The sequence below is a fragment of the Haemaphysalis longicornis genome, unplaced genomic scaffold (assembly GCF_048455015.1).
Source record: "Haemaphysalis longicornis isolate Haplotype H1 unplaced genomic scaffold, Haemaphysalis longicornis Haplotype H1 scaffold_4, whole genome shotgun sequence".
NCBI classification, from domain to species: domain Eukaryota; kingdom Metazoa; phylum Arthropoda; class Arachnida; order Ixodida; family Ixodidae; genus Haemaphysalis; species Haemaphysalis longicornis.
Genome location: NW_027526361.1, coordinates 69151166 through 69165315, shown reverse-complemented (window position 1 = coordinate 69165315; position 14150 = coordinate 69151166). Strand labels below are relative to the sequence as shown.

Here is a 14150-nt window from a genome sequence, read left to right as displayed (position 1 = left end):
CAAGATGAGGCGTTATAATGCCCAAATATCATTTTAATGCGTTGCGACAACCCGGCCTGCGTATCGTGTACACAGCTTCCGCTTCCTTTGTTCTGCGACTGGCCACATGGATAAAAATGCGCACTTAATGTATAGCTTGTATTCACTGGCGAGGCACGCCTGCAGGCAACCATGCGAGTGCGGCGTTACCGGTTACGTCGGGCTCCACGGGATGGCGGTACTTGTCCGTGCTAAGCACGTGATTTGTGTTGGACGTTCGAAACTCTACCTCACCGAACGCAAAGTAATGCCTCGGGTCCAATGTGAATACGATTAATAACATATCTCTGTTGACACTACCGTTGAGAATCGGGTTGAAACTCACAAGCCGCGCCATGTCAGTGGCACATCGGCCATATCCGTGGCCGTTTCCAGTGTTGCCAAGCGAAGAAATTGACAGCTAAGCTTTTCAATGATAGAGTTTGGCATTCGTTATCTTGTATTGTAATATCTTGTATTGAAAGTTAGATGGGCAGATGAGATCAAGAAGTTTGCGGGGATAAATTGGTCACAGTTGGCACAGGACCGAGGTAATTGGAGAATAATGGGAGAGGCCTTTGCCCTGCAGTGGGCGTAGATAGGCTGGTGATGATGATGATGATGATGATTGTAATAATCTCAAATTCCGAAGTGCACTTGGAATTTGTTATTTAGTTCATCTTATGTTCTTTTAAACAGACAATTTTTATCAATTCACCGCATTGTTTCCGTTTTCGCACTATTTTTCTTTCCTTCATACTTAATGTGCCCGCGCACGTGCGCGTGCGATTTCACGCATGCGCATTACATGTAAACTAACTGAAGTTGTGGGCAGTGCTGTTTTTTTTCTTTCTTTTTTTTTCAAATGTACCAACCACCTCGCTAATTGAGGGCAGGCCATGAGAGCGTGTGGAATAAGCAGGTAAACAAATTCTATTTTTACCGAACGTCGATCATCGTGGAGCATTCATTAGCAGCGCCGTTAACCTAAGAAATAATTAACGGTTTTTCCGCCCTTTGCCTGCTTATGTCGTTCACGTGAATAATGTTTTGGGCTGAGATAAGGAAAAAAAAGGAGGTCACGCTCAGGGTTCCCGTATTATTATGATGTTTCCCACCAGAAAGTAAACACGGAGCGATGTAAGCTTGCTGTCGTCTGTGACTTGCGCAGCGAGGATGAACAATCCCAAATCAATTAAAAACACCCTTGGTTCGACGTAGAGCGGTGACAACCATATGCGGGACAGTTCGCCACTAACGTTTCTTTCCGGTGTCCTATTGTACAACGATGCTTACATGCATTCATTTCAGTCTGATATATATACCAAGACAAAGAGACGTAAAATCCTTGTGAATGATAAGAGAAAGGAATATGAAGGAGAAGTAAGACTGATGCTCTGCTTTAAACAGGGGAACAATGCGAGGCCTTCACACGCAGCGGTGAGAACTAAAGCGAAGCCAGGCGCACTGTTTTACGCCAACAGCGCGTATCGGGAGGGAGGGGCACGCCGAGGTTGAGCGTCTGCGACGCAGTATAAAGTTGTCTCGTGCCTAGCTAACAACAAACAACCCATAGAGGACAGACTCTGGGAACTGCATCTTCTAAAACTGCCCCCTGCCACCGCGGTTTTACATGTGAGAAACGTCTGAGACGAGCACACAAGGTGCGGCGGCCCTCATTGGGCCCGGCTCTGCGTCGACCTGCGCGTTGAGGATAGCGTCGAGCGAACGCTGAAGGCTGCACATTGTGGGGTGTTCCGCTGTACCTGAGACTGCGCCCTTTCTCGCGGTTGACAGGCCGCGGGACGGATGGAAGGGAAGGAAAAACACGAGTGCGAAAAGACAATCGGAGGTATACACACACAAAATAAAGGAGACCGGTGCGGCTGTTCTCGAAACAAAACTTGGCAGGCGGGCCGCGCGTTTATTTCGGGAACGTGTGATGACGCGCGCCTCCGGAAAGAGTCCTTTTAGTGCGATCTCTGCCATTAATAATTTCTAAAGGAATGACTCTGAGGTGAAAGACGGGTGACTGCGAAAAATTTGCGCCCCGCTCTCTGTGATGAAAAATGTGGTGTTGGCGCGTCTTCGTGCCCTAGGTATATGCAGCTCGTTTGCCACTTAGTGAAACATCATGCGTCGTCGTAATTTTCCCCCGTTGTGTTTGCACTTCAGTGAGAACCGTTGCTCGCGGAAAATGGAACATTCTCTGTGTGTTTCCCATTTAATTAGTGAGAGTAATTAACAATTTGGGATTGACGGAGTGTAGGCGTTATGGTTGAAGTAAAGTTATGCGTACTTAGAACTTAATATCCATGTGGTCACCTGTCCTACGAGGCCGACAAAGTTCACGTCAATGCTGCAAAAATATTTAAATAGAACAAAAAACAAAACAAATGTTGTAACGAGGTTCTGGTGTGTGTGTGCGTGCGGAGGGAGAAGTGGGGACGTTAAGAGCAAGCGGCGTTGACTACCTTCACCTGGTGATTATCTCTGGTACCGGCTGAGACACCCCCCCCCCCCTCACAGCTGTTAGGCCATTTGAGCATTAAAACTTCGTATGACTTGCTTCAGAATACTGTTGTAAAATACGAGTCGCAGCCGTTTTTAGAACCATATATATATATATATATATATATATATATATATATATATATATATATATATATATATATATATATATATATATATATATATATATATATATATAGCTCATGTATTGACGACGAACGGGAAATCAAAATTTTACTACTCTGCTGTGAAGTAACTGATGGCAGGGAGTTGGCGAAACTCATCACAGTTATGTAGTCATGGTCACCTTGAAAATTCCCAATTTTTTTACGAGATCTGGGGATTAGAACGCAAGCTTCGAAGTTTTCTACGTAAGGCTGGCGTTGCTGCGTAGGAATCAGATGAGGGGCGCGGGCAAAATCGGAAGCGATCACTTTCCAGTTACCCTGCAAAATCCCAATGTCGTACACTTTTCCGCCCATCACCGGCTGCGTGTCATTTTACTTATACTTACACTACGGATCCCCTAAAATGCGGCGTGATTCTGGAGTTATTAAAGCACCGAAACTGAAACACCGCTGCGTATAGCTCGCATCGCCTCCATGGCTTTGCATCTTTGTGTCCTTGCAGATTTCTCATACGGAGATAATTTATCCCTCAACATTTGTCAGTCAAAACCAGCTCGCCGTAAAAAGCAATAGAAATTGTGTGCTGTACACTCATCACTAATCAATAGGTGTATGGTCAAGTGAAGCGGAGCTCCATTAGCCAATACCCGTGAAAACGTGTTTGCGGATTTATCGGCGAGTAACTGGCTGTTATGCGCGGCCCTCTTAAGCCGAGAACCTTTGGTGACCGTCGTCAAAGCAGGACCCAATGACTGTCACCGCCGTTTGGTCAATCTCTCTAAGTGGGCACTTGTGGATTGCGGAGGGCTTCCTTGAAGACGGGAGCAGAACACCGTGGTTACGAAAGATCGTGGTGAAAGCGACACCAACAACTTTGTTGCAGTACGGCTTTGGGCGCGAGGTACTTGGGGCTTTAGCGTTCGCTTCCGTTGAGGGTGATCCTATAGATGCGTGGAGACAAAGGCAGGAAGAGAAAAAAAAACTGAAATAGAAGTAGCATGGAATCGCTGAAATTGGGAACACAGACCTGTGCTGTGTAAAGCCAGGAGAGGTTTGAATGCGTGTGATGGAAAACGCATCCCTCTGGATGGAAAAAGAACACAATCAGCCGGTAATTCTGCAAACTCTTAAAGGGTCCGTTAAATATTGCGGCGGTGCTAAGTTTATAACGGACACACAATGATAAATTGTACTAATGTTAGGCTCCACAACACGTTTAGCGCAAACAGAATCATTGAACAACGGAATAAATTAAGCATGGTGGGAGCTCTCTACAAACTGATCTCAAGGAATCTTAACGATGCGTTGCTGCAAAAGCTACAACTGCACGTGTTCTGCCGAAGATCATGTCAACTGGTAAGGTAGCAAGAAATAATGAAGCAATGAAAGTTATTTTATAGAAAAATGCAGTCCTTCTTGTTTACCAAAGTGCGAATGCTGTCATGCAGTTAAAACACTAAGTGTGCAGTTAAGTGCTTGAAAGCACTTCTCTACAGCCTCTTTCATTCATATATAAAGGCCCCTGTCCGGCTTGTCTGAGGCGTTCTCAAATTCGTTCGTATTTATAAGGCTCTTACCTAAATTTTGTGGGAGAAGCGGATTCCCCTGTGAAAATTAACGCAGTAAAAAAAAAATTTCCGGGCCATCTCCACTAACGTGAAACCTGGGGAGGGGCGGAGCATGTAGTGTATAAGTGTATTCTTGCGCCTTGGCGTTTTCGCCAACTGAGATAAAACAGTTTGGGGTAGACGTATGCAGCTTTGCTGTAAAGGTCTCTTCTCTTTGAAGCACCAAGCTCTCTAGTGCGAGGCGTAAACGAGCGTCCCAGTTTTCATTTAGCAGGCGTTACGTTCTAGCGGGAGGCCTGATGGAGTTTCGTGGTGTTTTAGTACCGTGACTACATGCGACAACGATTACGACGACGACGACAGGAAACGCCAACAGCCCCAGCCCCTAAGGGGCGTCGCCCCTAAAATTAAAATACGTTAAAGTAGTTGCGTGAGTATGGACCGATGGGTAGTTTGTATTTTGACATTCTGCAGACACAACGCACTGGAACTAGACACAGTGGAGGGAAGCGGACACAGCGCCGACAAAGTTTATTCAGCAGTGCGCACGTCCCTTTGTGCACTGTTCCAGTGCGGTGCGCCTCAAGAACGTTAAAGTAGTTGTGCCTCAAGAACGTTAAAGTAGATACCACTTTTTTGTCAGAGTGCTACGGGTTAAGCTTTCATTCAGTGACGTGTGCGTCAAACGCCTCTTGCCAAGAATAACATTTTTCCTAAAAAGGAAAGCGGATCGTGATAGCCTGCTATAACAGCAGTAGCAACAAAAAAGCTAGCTTTCACACACGAGCAGATGTACGATGCCCAAACAAATTGATGCTATTATCAGTAGCCCTCTCCGGGCAAGTTCGATGAGTTAAATAACGCCCGTAAGTGCCTTTCAATCTGTCAGGGGGATCCAGAAAGAGGAAATTGCGACATTCTACCTTGGACTTTTTCAGTGCTGGCTAATTGCTAACTTCGTGTTCTGAGACAAAATGGGGCTGCTATTGGATTGTTTGGTTTATGTCATTTTGAGACAGTATGCTGTACAGATGTAGCCGCAGGAAACAACCTCTGAAGTTGTGGGCACTGATTATACATACACACTGGTTATGCACACTTGCTTTGTGGCCGGAATTACGGTGTCTTAATTATTGCGAAGGAAGTATGAAGGGCGTGGTGGGAGAGTTTGATCCTCTTCGAGTCTGTTTTGAAGGGTACTGAGCATGCGCAGTGTGCTTTTGTCGCGCCCAGCTGGTGATCGGGCCCTGAGCAAAAACCCGCCGCTCCTCTTTGCAGGGTTTGCCTCCGCGAAGTCGAGGAATAACGAACTCATGCAGAAGACAGGCGTTCCTAGAAATGGTCAGTACGCTCTTTACTAAATACGCGTCACTCCACCTCTCTCTGCACCCCGTCATACGCACACACCGCCCCGCATCCAACCTGCACGGCGGCCTGACAGAAACATTCGCACGTCATGTTTCTAACGGCCGCCTCGGTGCCATTCATCAGTTTAACGCGGCGGCGCGGGGGGCCGAAGTCGCGGCCTGGCAAGAAGCAGAAGGCGCTACCGTCCGCCGTCAGAGGCAGCTCAACACCGAGATGACCCGATTAGATGCAGCCAGTCTCACATTTATGCGAGAGCGCTCCAAACCAGGGAGCTCGAATTCTGACCCCGCGTAGCGGCTGGCACTTAGCTCTTTTACTAAAAACAGCCCTCGCCGTCCCGGGAAGGCGCTTTTCTCGAGGAGGAAAAGCGTCCATTATAAATAACGGCCGCGCGGCGAAGTCGTTTCTCCGTGATTTGTTTGGGAGACATGGCTAAGCAAGCAGGCTGATAGCGGGCGCAAGCCGCCGCTGGTGAAGCGCGTCGTCGCACGCTCGCCGTCCTGTCTGCCACCGGCACGACATGATTAGGCTTAACACGGGCGGCAACAAATGGTTCCTTTAGGGAGCCCAGCGTGCCAACGGAGGCAGCTGCCAGGAACAAATCGGACTTGTCCCTCGACAGGCACGCGCCCGAACAAAGAACAAGAGCGTCGACGCGCCGAGCAGTGCCAGAGAGAGGAACGCCGCGCCGCTGCATAGAAGGGCGACGCTCACAGGAACGGCTCGACGGCAGTAACAAACACATGTCGAAAGAGAGCGCCGGTGAAGGATGCCGCGACCAGGCGTGTACGCATGCGCACGTCACTGGCAGCCTTCTTCCCCGCTTCAAAGTCGGCCGCTCTTCGTCGCCGCGGCGTGCTTATGCCGGCCAGTTCTTCTTCCCCGTGCCTCGAAATATGCGACAAGAGCCGATGGAACAGGACTGCGCGCTGTGACGCGAACCGCAGCAGAGCCCCTTCTCCTAATTTTAGAACGCGCCCGGCGCAGTCGCCCTCTCCCAGGTGCAGCTCTCCCACCCGGGCACCACCTCAGAGAACCCCGGATCTTCCGAGGGAGGGGAGGGTCCGTGCGCGGGGCTGTCCTGGCCCCGTGTGTGTCTGTGTCGGGACAGACACGATCGTCCCGGTCGCAGCACGTCAGGCGACCGCAAGTGCTGGCAAGAACGATAGGCGTCAAGCGCGAGCAAGCGCAACACGCAAGCGCGCCGTGGGTTGCGCTTTCCCGCAGAGCGCGCGCGCGTTATTCAAGGTGTCAACCGCAAGCCGCGACTTCTTCCCCTGCCGGCGGCGGCGCGGGGCCCTCATCAATTGGCGACGGGACGACGTTGTGTTTACGGCCGACCCATTCCGCTCCGCTCGGCGCGTAATAGGCGATGAGCGCGGAGCCGCCGGGCGCGCCTGTGGACGAGCGAGACAGACGCGCCGACACCTGAGCGCAACGTGCACGCGCCGAAACATCGCCTCCCCCCTCCCCGTCGCCGCTACTAAGCACGCCGCTATAGCTGAGCCTCGCAACGTCTGCGTTCAAGTGCTGCGTGCCTGAGTACGCCAGAGCGCGCCTGTGCGCCTCGGAAGCCTTCGCCTAACACCCAGCTTACGGAAACAGGACTTCTTTTGAACCCGCCGTGAACGCTGGAAAACAGGACCGGTGTCAGTCGAAAAGGCGTGTCAAACAATTGTCAAGCAAGGGTTGGAAAACGTTCCGCTTGTGAAAGGGAGAGTTCACGTGAGGCATCCGGGATGTTCGGAACGAAAGACTCCTTTATTATTTCTCTTGCGCCAGTTTCGGTCTGGCGTGTATTACTTCCTGGGTTCTAAGCAACGTTTGCGCGATCCCGAAAAAAAAAAAAAAAGAAAGAACAGAGCTTTTGTTTGCCTGGAACTACTATAGGCTCAAATATTATTTGATTTGAAACGAAAAAAAAAACGTGAGAATTGATGATGATGTCAGGAACGCGTTTAAAGTCTTGGTAAAGAGCATGGTTCCCGTCTACGCGTGCGACCTGCGCCCCTGCTTTTCTCTATCAATGTTCGATGGTTATGCTTTCCGTGCGTATTCGCCTGCATAGGTTTATAGTGAAAGGGACTCTGCAACACTTCCGATAAAGGCTCTCACTCTTTCCTTCGCGCCTGGAAGCATTGTGAAAGCTATAATTATCGCTAGCACGGAGCGGCTCTGCGTGATTTGTTCGTCGCAGCAGATCCGCCTTCCGTTTCAGCTTTGCTTTTGCGGCGTTTTTTTTTTAAGTGGCTGCCGAATGCGTTCATTGCTTCAACCCAAAGGAAGCCGTCCAATACCCGCTACGCCACTCTAATGAGGTCATTCGTGCGCTCGAAGAACATTGAAACCGGTAAAGAGAGAAAAACCTTTGGAGCAAGTTTCAAAGTTATCTAATGGGCATGGAGCAGCAGTTTCTGGCTGAGGTAGTTTTTGACCCGCTATTGTAAGTTCTGAATGTGCTTATTGACTACGCTCTGAAATAATTTAAGATGAAGAAAAAAGTTGAAGGAAGTGTTCAGCGTCTCTTGAAGGTATTGCGGCATGTGCGTTTACATGAGACATAATAATACATTTCGTTACGCATCTAAGGTCTCAAGAGATTCACTATACACGCTCGACACGCTAAACCGGCAGAAGGAAGCGCCAGTTATAGTTATAAATATGAGTCTTATTTGTTATATTACTGATTTCAGTCCCGGTCACTTTGCTTGATGCCACACGCTTGAACGCAAATCCACGCGATGAAGCTCGTTGCCTTCTTCCATCATTGGCTTACGTGAACTCAGCTTGAAAGGGTACCGCGCTTTGGTTTAGAAAGTTCGTAGCGCTTTTTTCTCTTCTGTGCTTAACACATTCGCTCCCAAACGTTTTCTTTGGAAGCCGGCGTACCACACACCTTTCAGCGATCCCGTCGCACGCAATAATTAAGGCCCACAGCGAGGGAGCCCAGGACTGTCAGCGACGACCGTTGGGGAATTCATTTAGCACGCTCGCTTCCCAAATTAAGACGACTCAAGCGAAGACCGCGGCGGGCCCGAGCCGCCGAGGGCCATTTTCCCCTTTGAGCACGCCTCCCCGAGAGAGAGGCCAGTATAGCGGAAACCATGTGCGCGAAAGTACGGAGTTGATTACTGCCCCGTCGCAGGCTGTGTATAGTAGTACTGGAGTTCACGGCGCGTGCGGGTATGCTTCGAACGGCGGCGTCGCACTGTAGTAGGCCGCCAGGAGCACCGTTCGCGGGGAAAAAACCGGCTACGCGCCGGAAACCCCGGCTGCAGCCTACGGATCCCCTCTCCTCAGCCGAAAATACCCCCGATGCGAGCGCCGACGTCAGCCCCGCCGACAACCCCGCGTTCACTTTGCTCGTACTCACAGAGGGTGACGCCGAGAGCGAGCACTCCGTCCTACTCGGAAGAAGGTTCCTTCCGCGCTGGCGGGGTGCGACCCCTCGCGGCCTTTACCCGAAACCCCATTAAGTTAATGGTAGGGGTCATTGAAGGAGCGTTGTCACCCCACTGTTCCACATTGGCGTCGCCGCCCGTGGCTGTATCGACCTACATGTGTTGCTAACGCGCTTGTGCGAGCGGGTGGGTGTGTAAGCAAGGCGGCGCGGAACCGCGGTCAACGCAGTAGCCGACCTCCAGCGCTGCGTGTGCGTTTGTCTTTGCGGTGGCTTCGTAGCTGTGGCGGCCAGGGTGTTTCCTCGCGGTATTGTGGATGGCTCATTTAGCCTCCCTCCGAAAATGATGAATCGCGAAGGGCCGCAAACGACTGTCGACGCCGCCGCTCGCTTCCGCAGACCACGTGCAAACAGTTTGTGTTTGCTCGCCCGCGTGCATGCGTGCGCGGAAACGTATACGTGCTTGGTTTTGAGGGAGTCGAAGAGGTCCCTGCCCCCATGTCCAACGAAAGAGGCGACAGGTGCCTTTCCATCGAACTGCGGGGTGCTGATGAGACGGGTGCTCAGTCTTTTTCGTCGTTCGTGCGCGGACGGAGCGAGTTTGGCGGCAAAGCCTCTCTCGAGAAGCTGCTTCGCTATGCTCGGATCATTATCGAGAGGAAATGGCACTTTGGCGCGAGTTAGACTGGAAGTGATCTATGCTCGAAAAGGGCTAAAACCGAGAATCGTAGTTAGAATGAAAATGATTTATGTTCGAAAGAGTTAAAGGAAAAAATAAGTGTGACGAATTGCAGTTAATGGTGACAATGCGCCGACTTGCTGTGTTCAGTCCACAACCAAGATGCATTTTTTGCCCCTTACTTATTTCAGAGCTGCAACTGTGGATGTGCTAGTGCTAGGGCTAGGTGCAACTGTGAACATAACTGCAGTTGAGCAAACGGTGGATTTATTTCCGGGACATTCGCTACCAAGGCGCGCAATTCAAACTGCTTGGGCGGGGGGCTTGATGCAACGAACGCAATTATCTAAGGCGAAAAATTCATTGAGCGATATTAACTTTCAAACAAAAATTTCTTGCCTGTTGCGTATTTTTGAGGTCTCGCGGAGGTTACCACATCTTGTTTCAGCCACTCGCAGTCGCCTGACGGGATTCCTTCGTCGAGATGTGCAAATTAAATTACCTGTGCATTGTCATAAATTAGAAAGCTGCAATGGTAAATATACACCAGCGTGTGCGCTTTTTCGATTACTTTACACGGCGTTGAACCCGAAACAGTTTCGGATAGGCTTGTGCGAATAGTGATATTTTAGTTCGAAGCGAATTCGAAGCGAATAGTCCTAGTGGTCGAATACTTTCGAAGCGAATTCGAATAGCTGTCAGGTGTCACTGAGACATTCCGGTAAAAACGTTCTACAGTAAAATCTCGATGATACGAATATCGTGGGACCGCGAAAAAGATTCGTATCATCCGAAATTCGTATGAACTAACACAGACCAAGAAATTGAGCACTTAAAAAAGTTTTCGTTTAATTCTTTTCTTACTTTCGCATGGAGAAATCCGTGACGTTTTTCTGCTTGTTCTTAACCTCCGTGTCGCCGAGCGGTAATTTCTGGACTTTCGTCTATTCACTCGCGGTGCCCAAGCTCACTACAGGAGCGTTTTTGCACGCGATTCATGCGCGTCGGCGTTGCGCGCGCGATTTTAACGCCCGCCTCGGCGATTCCGCGCTCGCGGTCGCCTGTGCCTCTGTCAGAAAATGACGCGCGTGGCAGTGGGAGGAGCCTGGCGCCAATGGGAAGGCGTGCACCTCAGGGCGGCAGTTTTGAAGCGCTCGAGACAGCTGGCTGGCTCCACAGGAGACGTTTAGGCTTAGCACCTCGGCAGATATTTCATAGGCGCTTTCACTCGCGGCGCGGATGATTTTTTATAGCACCATTTTCGCCCACATTGTTAGCTCGTTTACCGCACAAGAAACTTCGTGTGTGCTTTGGGCGGTATCTTAAGTAGAGGTTAGAAGCGGTGGCTCGAGCGCCCCGCACCACTTCGCTACCGAAGGTGCCGCCTGGTTGCCGCGGCCGGCCGGCAGCGTGCGGGTGGTTTCGCGGCGGCGTCAGCGCGCCTGTGGAGTCCGCGGCGCGTTTTTGCGAACAGAAAACAAGAGCTCGGCCGTTCCTGGAGAAAGAGCCCGTACGTCACCGTCTCTCGCTCGTTCGTCAGTCGGGCGCCTCGCCGGCTCGTTTGTATCATCCGCCGTGCCGCGCAGGCCCGTTCGCGAGAGCCGAAATTTTTCCCATTGTTGCAGTGGGAACAATTTCATTGTTTGAAACAACGAAACAGGAGTCTCGACTACCCTGCCGAACATGCGCGAAGGCTGCGACGAAGCGACAACGCTTTGAATGTGGCTTAGCTTGTCTTGGCTCCACATGTAGTCAAGATGTAGGACTGATGTCGATGGCACTGCGGCTTGCCTAACGAAACCGAAACTTGAACGAAGTTTTGATATTCGTTCATCCCGAATACTTCGAAATATCGGAAATTTTAAATTCGAGTCGAAGCGAATTCGAATACTGTAATATTCGTTCGAATATTCGAAGCGCCCGAATATTCGCACAAGCCTAGTTCCGGACATTATATCTCCAGTAGGAAGGAACCGCTCGGTAACGACAGAATAGAAAACACGCACTTTCAGGGACACTTTATACTAGAAGTATTTGTAACCGCGTGTGCTCGTCTGCTCGTGTGACTGCTCTCTTGTTTGTCATACGTGCGTACATCTCTATGGTGCATGCGACTGTGTGACAGAGCCGCATGCCTGTGAGTATGGTGCCTGACACTGGGTGTTAGAGTGCAATGATTCACCGCTGTTATCAAAATATGGTTGCAGCTGGCTATATTCTTAATTCTTGTGGGAAGATGCCCCGATCTGTCGACTGTCGGTCTCTTTTTGGCTCTATTACAAATACTTTCCGGAAGGTGGCCTAAGTAAATCTATACCATTGTGAGGCTTTTTTACCTGAGTGATCCCAGTTGTCATCATTGCCTTTTGTAGGTAGGCAACTATAATCTTATATAACCTCGTGTTAAAGATTATGCATTTGCCCTTCTCCTGGAATTTCTCGAGCGCGGTAACCATACATATTATTATTAGTCGCCACTATCATATAGCCCTCCACGGGATCATAAAGGCCTTGTGGGGTACTAAAAAAAACCATTACACAGCGCATACTACAAAACCGCTTTTTAAAACAAAACAAAGAAACCAACACACACGAGGGACTCATTTTTCGTGACTCTGGCCCTGATTGATAACTGTGTATGTACGCCCTGATTCACTGGCCGGTGTCTCAAGGCTGAGATTGGCCTAATTCCCATCAATCGGGAGGTCGGGAGGAACAAAATCGGGCACCATGATACCACGACAGGCATTAATTGTTTCTTCATTCAGATTTCTTAAACAAATGTTCATTCCAGATCTCGTAAGCCTCCTCACTAATAATTATCTATTTAAAGTGGTCCTTTGCCCCACTATAATTTCGTGAACTTTTAACGCTTCTTTCGTCCACATACAACCTTTGTCACAGTTTATTTGACCATACGACTACCGCTCTTAGCCTTAGTTGCCCTTGCGACAATAAACCGCACATAAAGAAGTTCTTTTTGGTAAAGTAACCCTTCTCACGTCAAAAAAAAAAAAAATCACGTACACGTACGTAACAAATGGCACACACACCGTCCACAGGCAAACCTCGATCACTGATCTTGTATTACAGAAACTAATTCCTCGATTGTATACGCTATTTTTCCTAAATAGTAAAAGCCCTTCTGAAATTAACTGGATTGGAACAAAACCAAGACATCGGCGCACCTTCTGATGTTACCGACAATAAGGTTGCAAATGGCCGTGTCCTCTCATCGAAGCGCATCCGGGCCGTGTCTTTCTCAAGCAGTGAGGGCACCGCAGCGGTATAAGTGGACAGATGAGAGCCTGTCCCTCGCCTCGTTTGGCTTCGAAACCACGCGCACGCTCTTGCCTGCAGAGACATGCGCGCGGCAGACCTATTAAGGCGGAGCAGGGCTTAGCGGGGCTTAAATCGCGCAAACGCAATTTGCAAGTTAAACAGACGCGCTCACCCTTCGGCTGCGCAGCGCTCCCCTACGCGTATACCCTCGCGACTTCTACACGGTGCGTATACAACCGAGATCTGGCGGCTGTGGGCCAGGACCGGGGTTTCCCAGTTCTCTGTGGAGACACGAGGAGCGCTTGCGGTGAACTGGGAAACAAACGGGTCACCGCGACTCATGGTGTTAAAAGGAAGTTGGAATGGCTGAGAGTTCGTAGCTTGAAAATCTCGAGCTAGAAACTACTGCGTTGAAGAAGCCGAAGAATATGTGGCGAAGTAGCTGTTGTTGTTCGCTTTTCTTGGTGAGATACGTATCCACGAGAAAGAGAAAGGAAATGGAAGTAGCGCATTTCGCATGATTACAACGCGCACCTTTTTTCCCCGAAAGATATAGCCCTAAAATTTGCGTGCGCGTTACCATCGAGCTCAAAACCGACATCGTCTTTCAATGCTCCCCGCTTTAGTATTGATGGCAGCAGGATCTGGAGAAGTAAATTTATGAAGCCCAAGGATTTTTCGCTACCACGGTTGCGTGCGTGAAATAAAATGTATTGTGTCAGGTACGTGGTGTCATGTTTTTTTACCTCTGCCCGCTGGAATCCACGCCGAATTACTCTTTAGAATTTCCATAAGTAGACTTACCTGCACGTTAAAATCGGGGGCGTATTAGAATAGCGCAAATACGGTAAATCAGCGAATAGCTGTAGTACACGTGGATAGCTATTTCTTCTGTTTCAGAGATTACGGGTCTCTGTCAAATTCCCAGCTGTATATGCTAGCTGTCGTTTTGATTTAACCGGAAGACGGCCAGTCTGTGTTGTCACCAGAAACCGAAATCCCTTTTTATAGGCATTGAAAAACAAATAACTGAGAAATGTGCGTGTCGTTTAAGGATGGAATAGGGCCTGAATGAGTTTGAGAACATTATAGTATTTAAGATCTACGGTATTCGAAGAATGAAAGCAGAGGGCGATGTACGAAGGCCAAGAAAGGGAGCAAGGAAAAACGGTCAAACAAAGGCAAGAATGTTAACC

At 49.4% G+C, this 14150-nt stretch overlaps 1 protein-coding gene across 2 annotated transcripts in view; it reads left to right on the top strand.

Annotated features, from left to right (window-relative positions):
* Pb (homeobox proposcipedia) overlaps window positions 1-14150 on the top strand; it is a 104301-nt gene that overhangs the window by 48835 nt on the left and 41316 nt on the right. Inside the window, exon 2 of one of the 2 annotated variants that reach the window (XM_077707023.1) lies at window positions 5504-5566. The exons of the other annotated variant lie outside the window; for it this stretch is intronic. Within the exon in view, the coding sequence (XP_077563149.1) occupies window positions 5504-5566 (63 nt within the window). The remainder of the gene's footprint in view (window positions 1-5503; window positions 5567-14150) is intronic. 2 annotated transcript variants of the gene reach the window in all.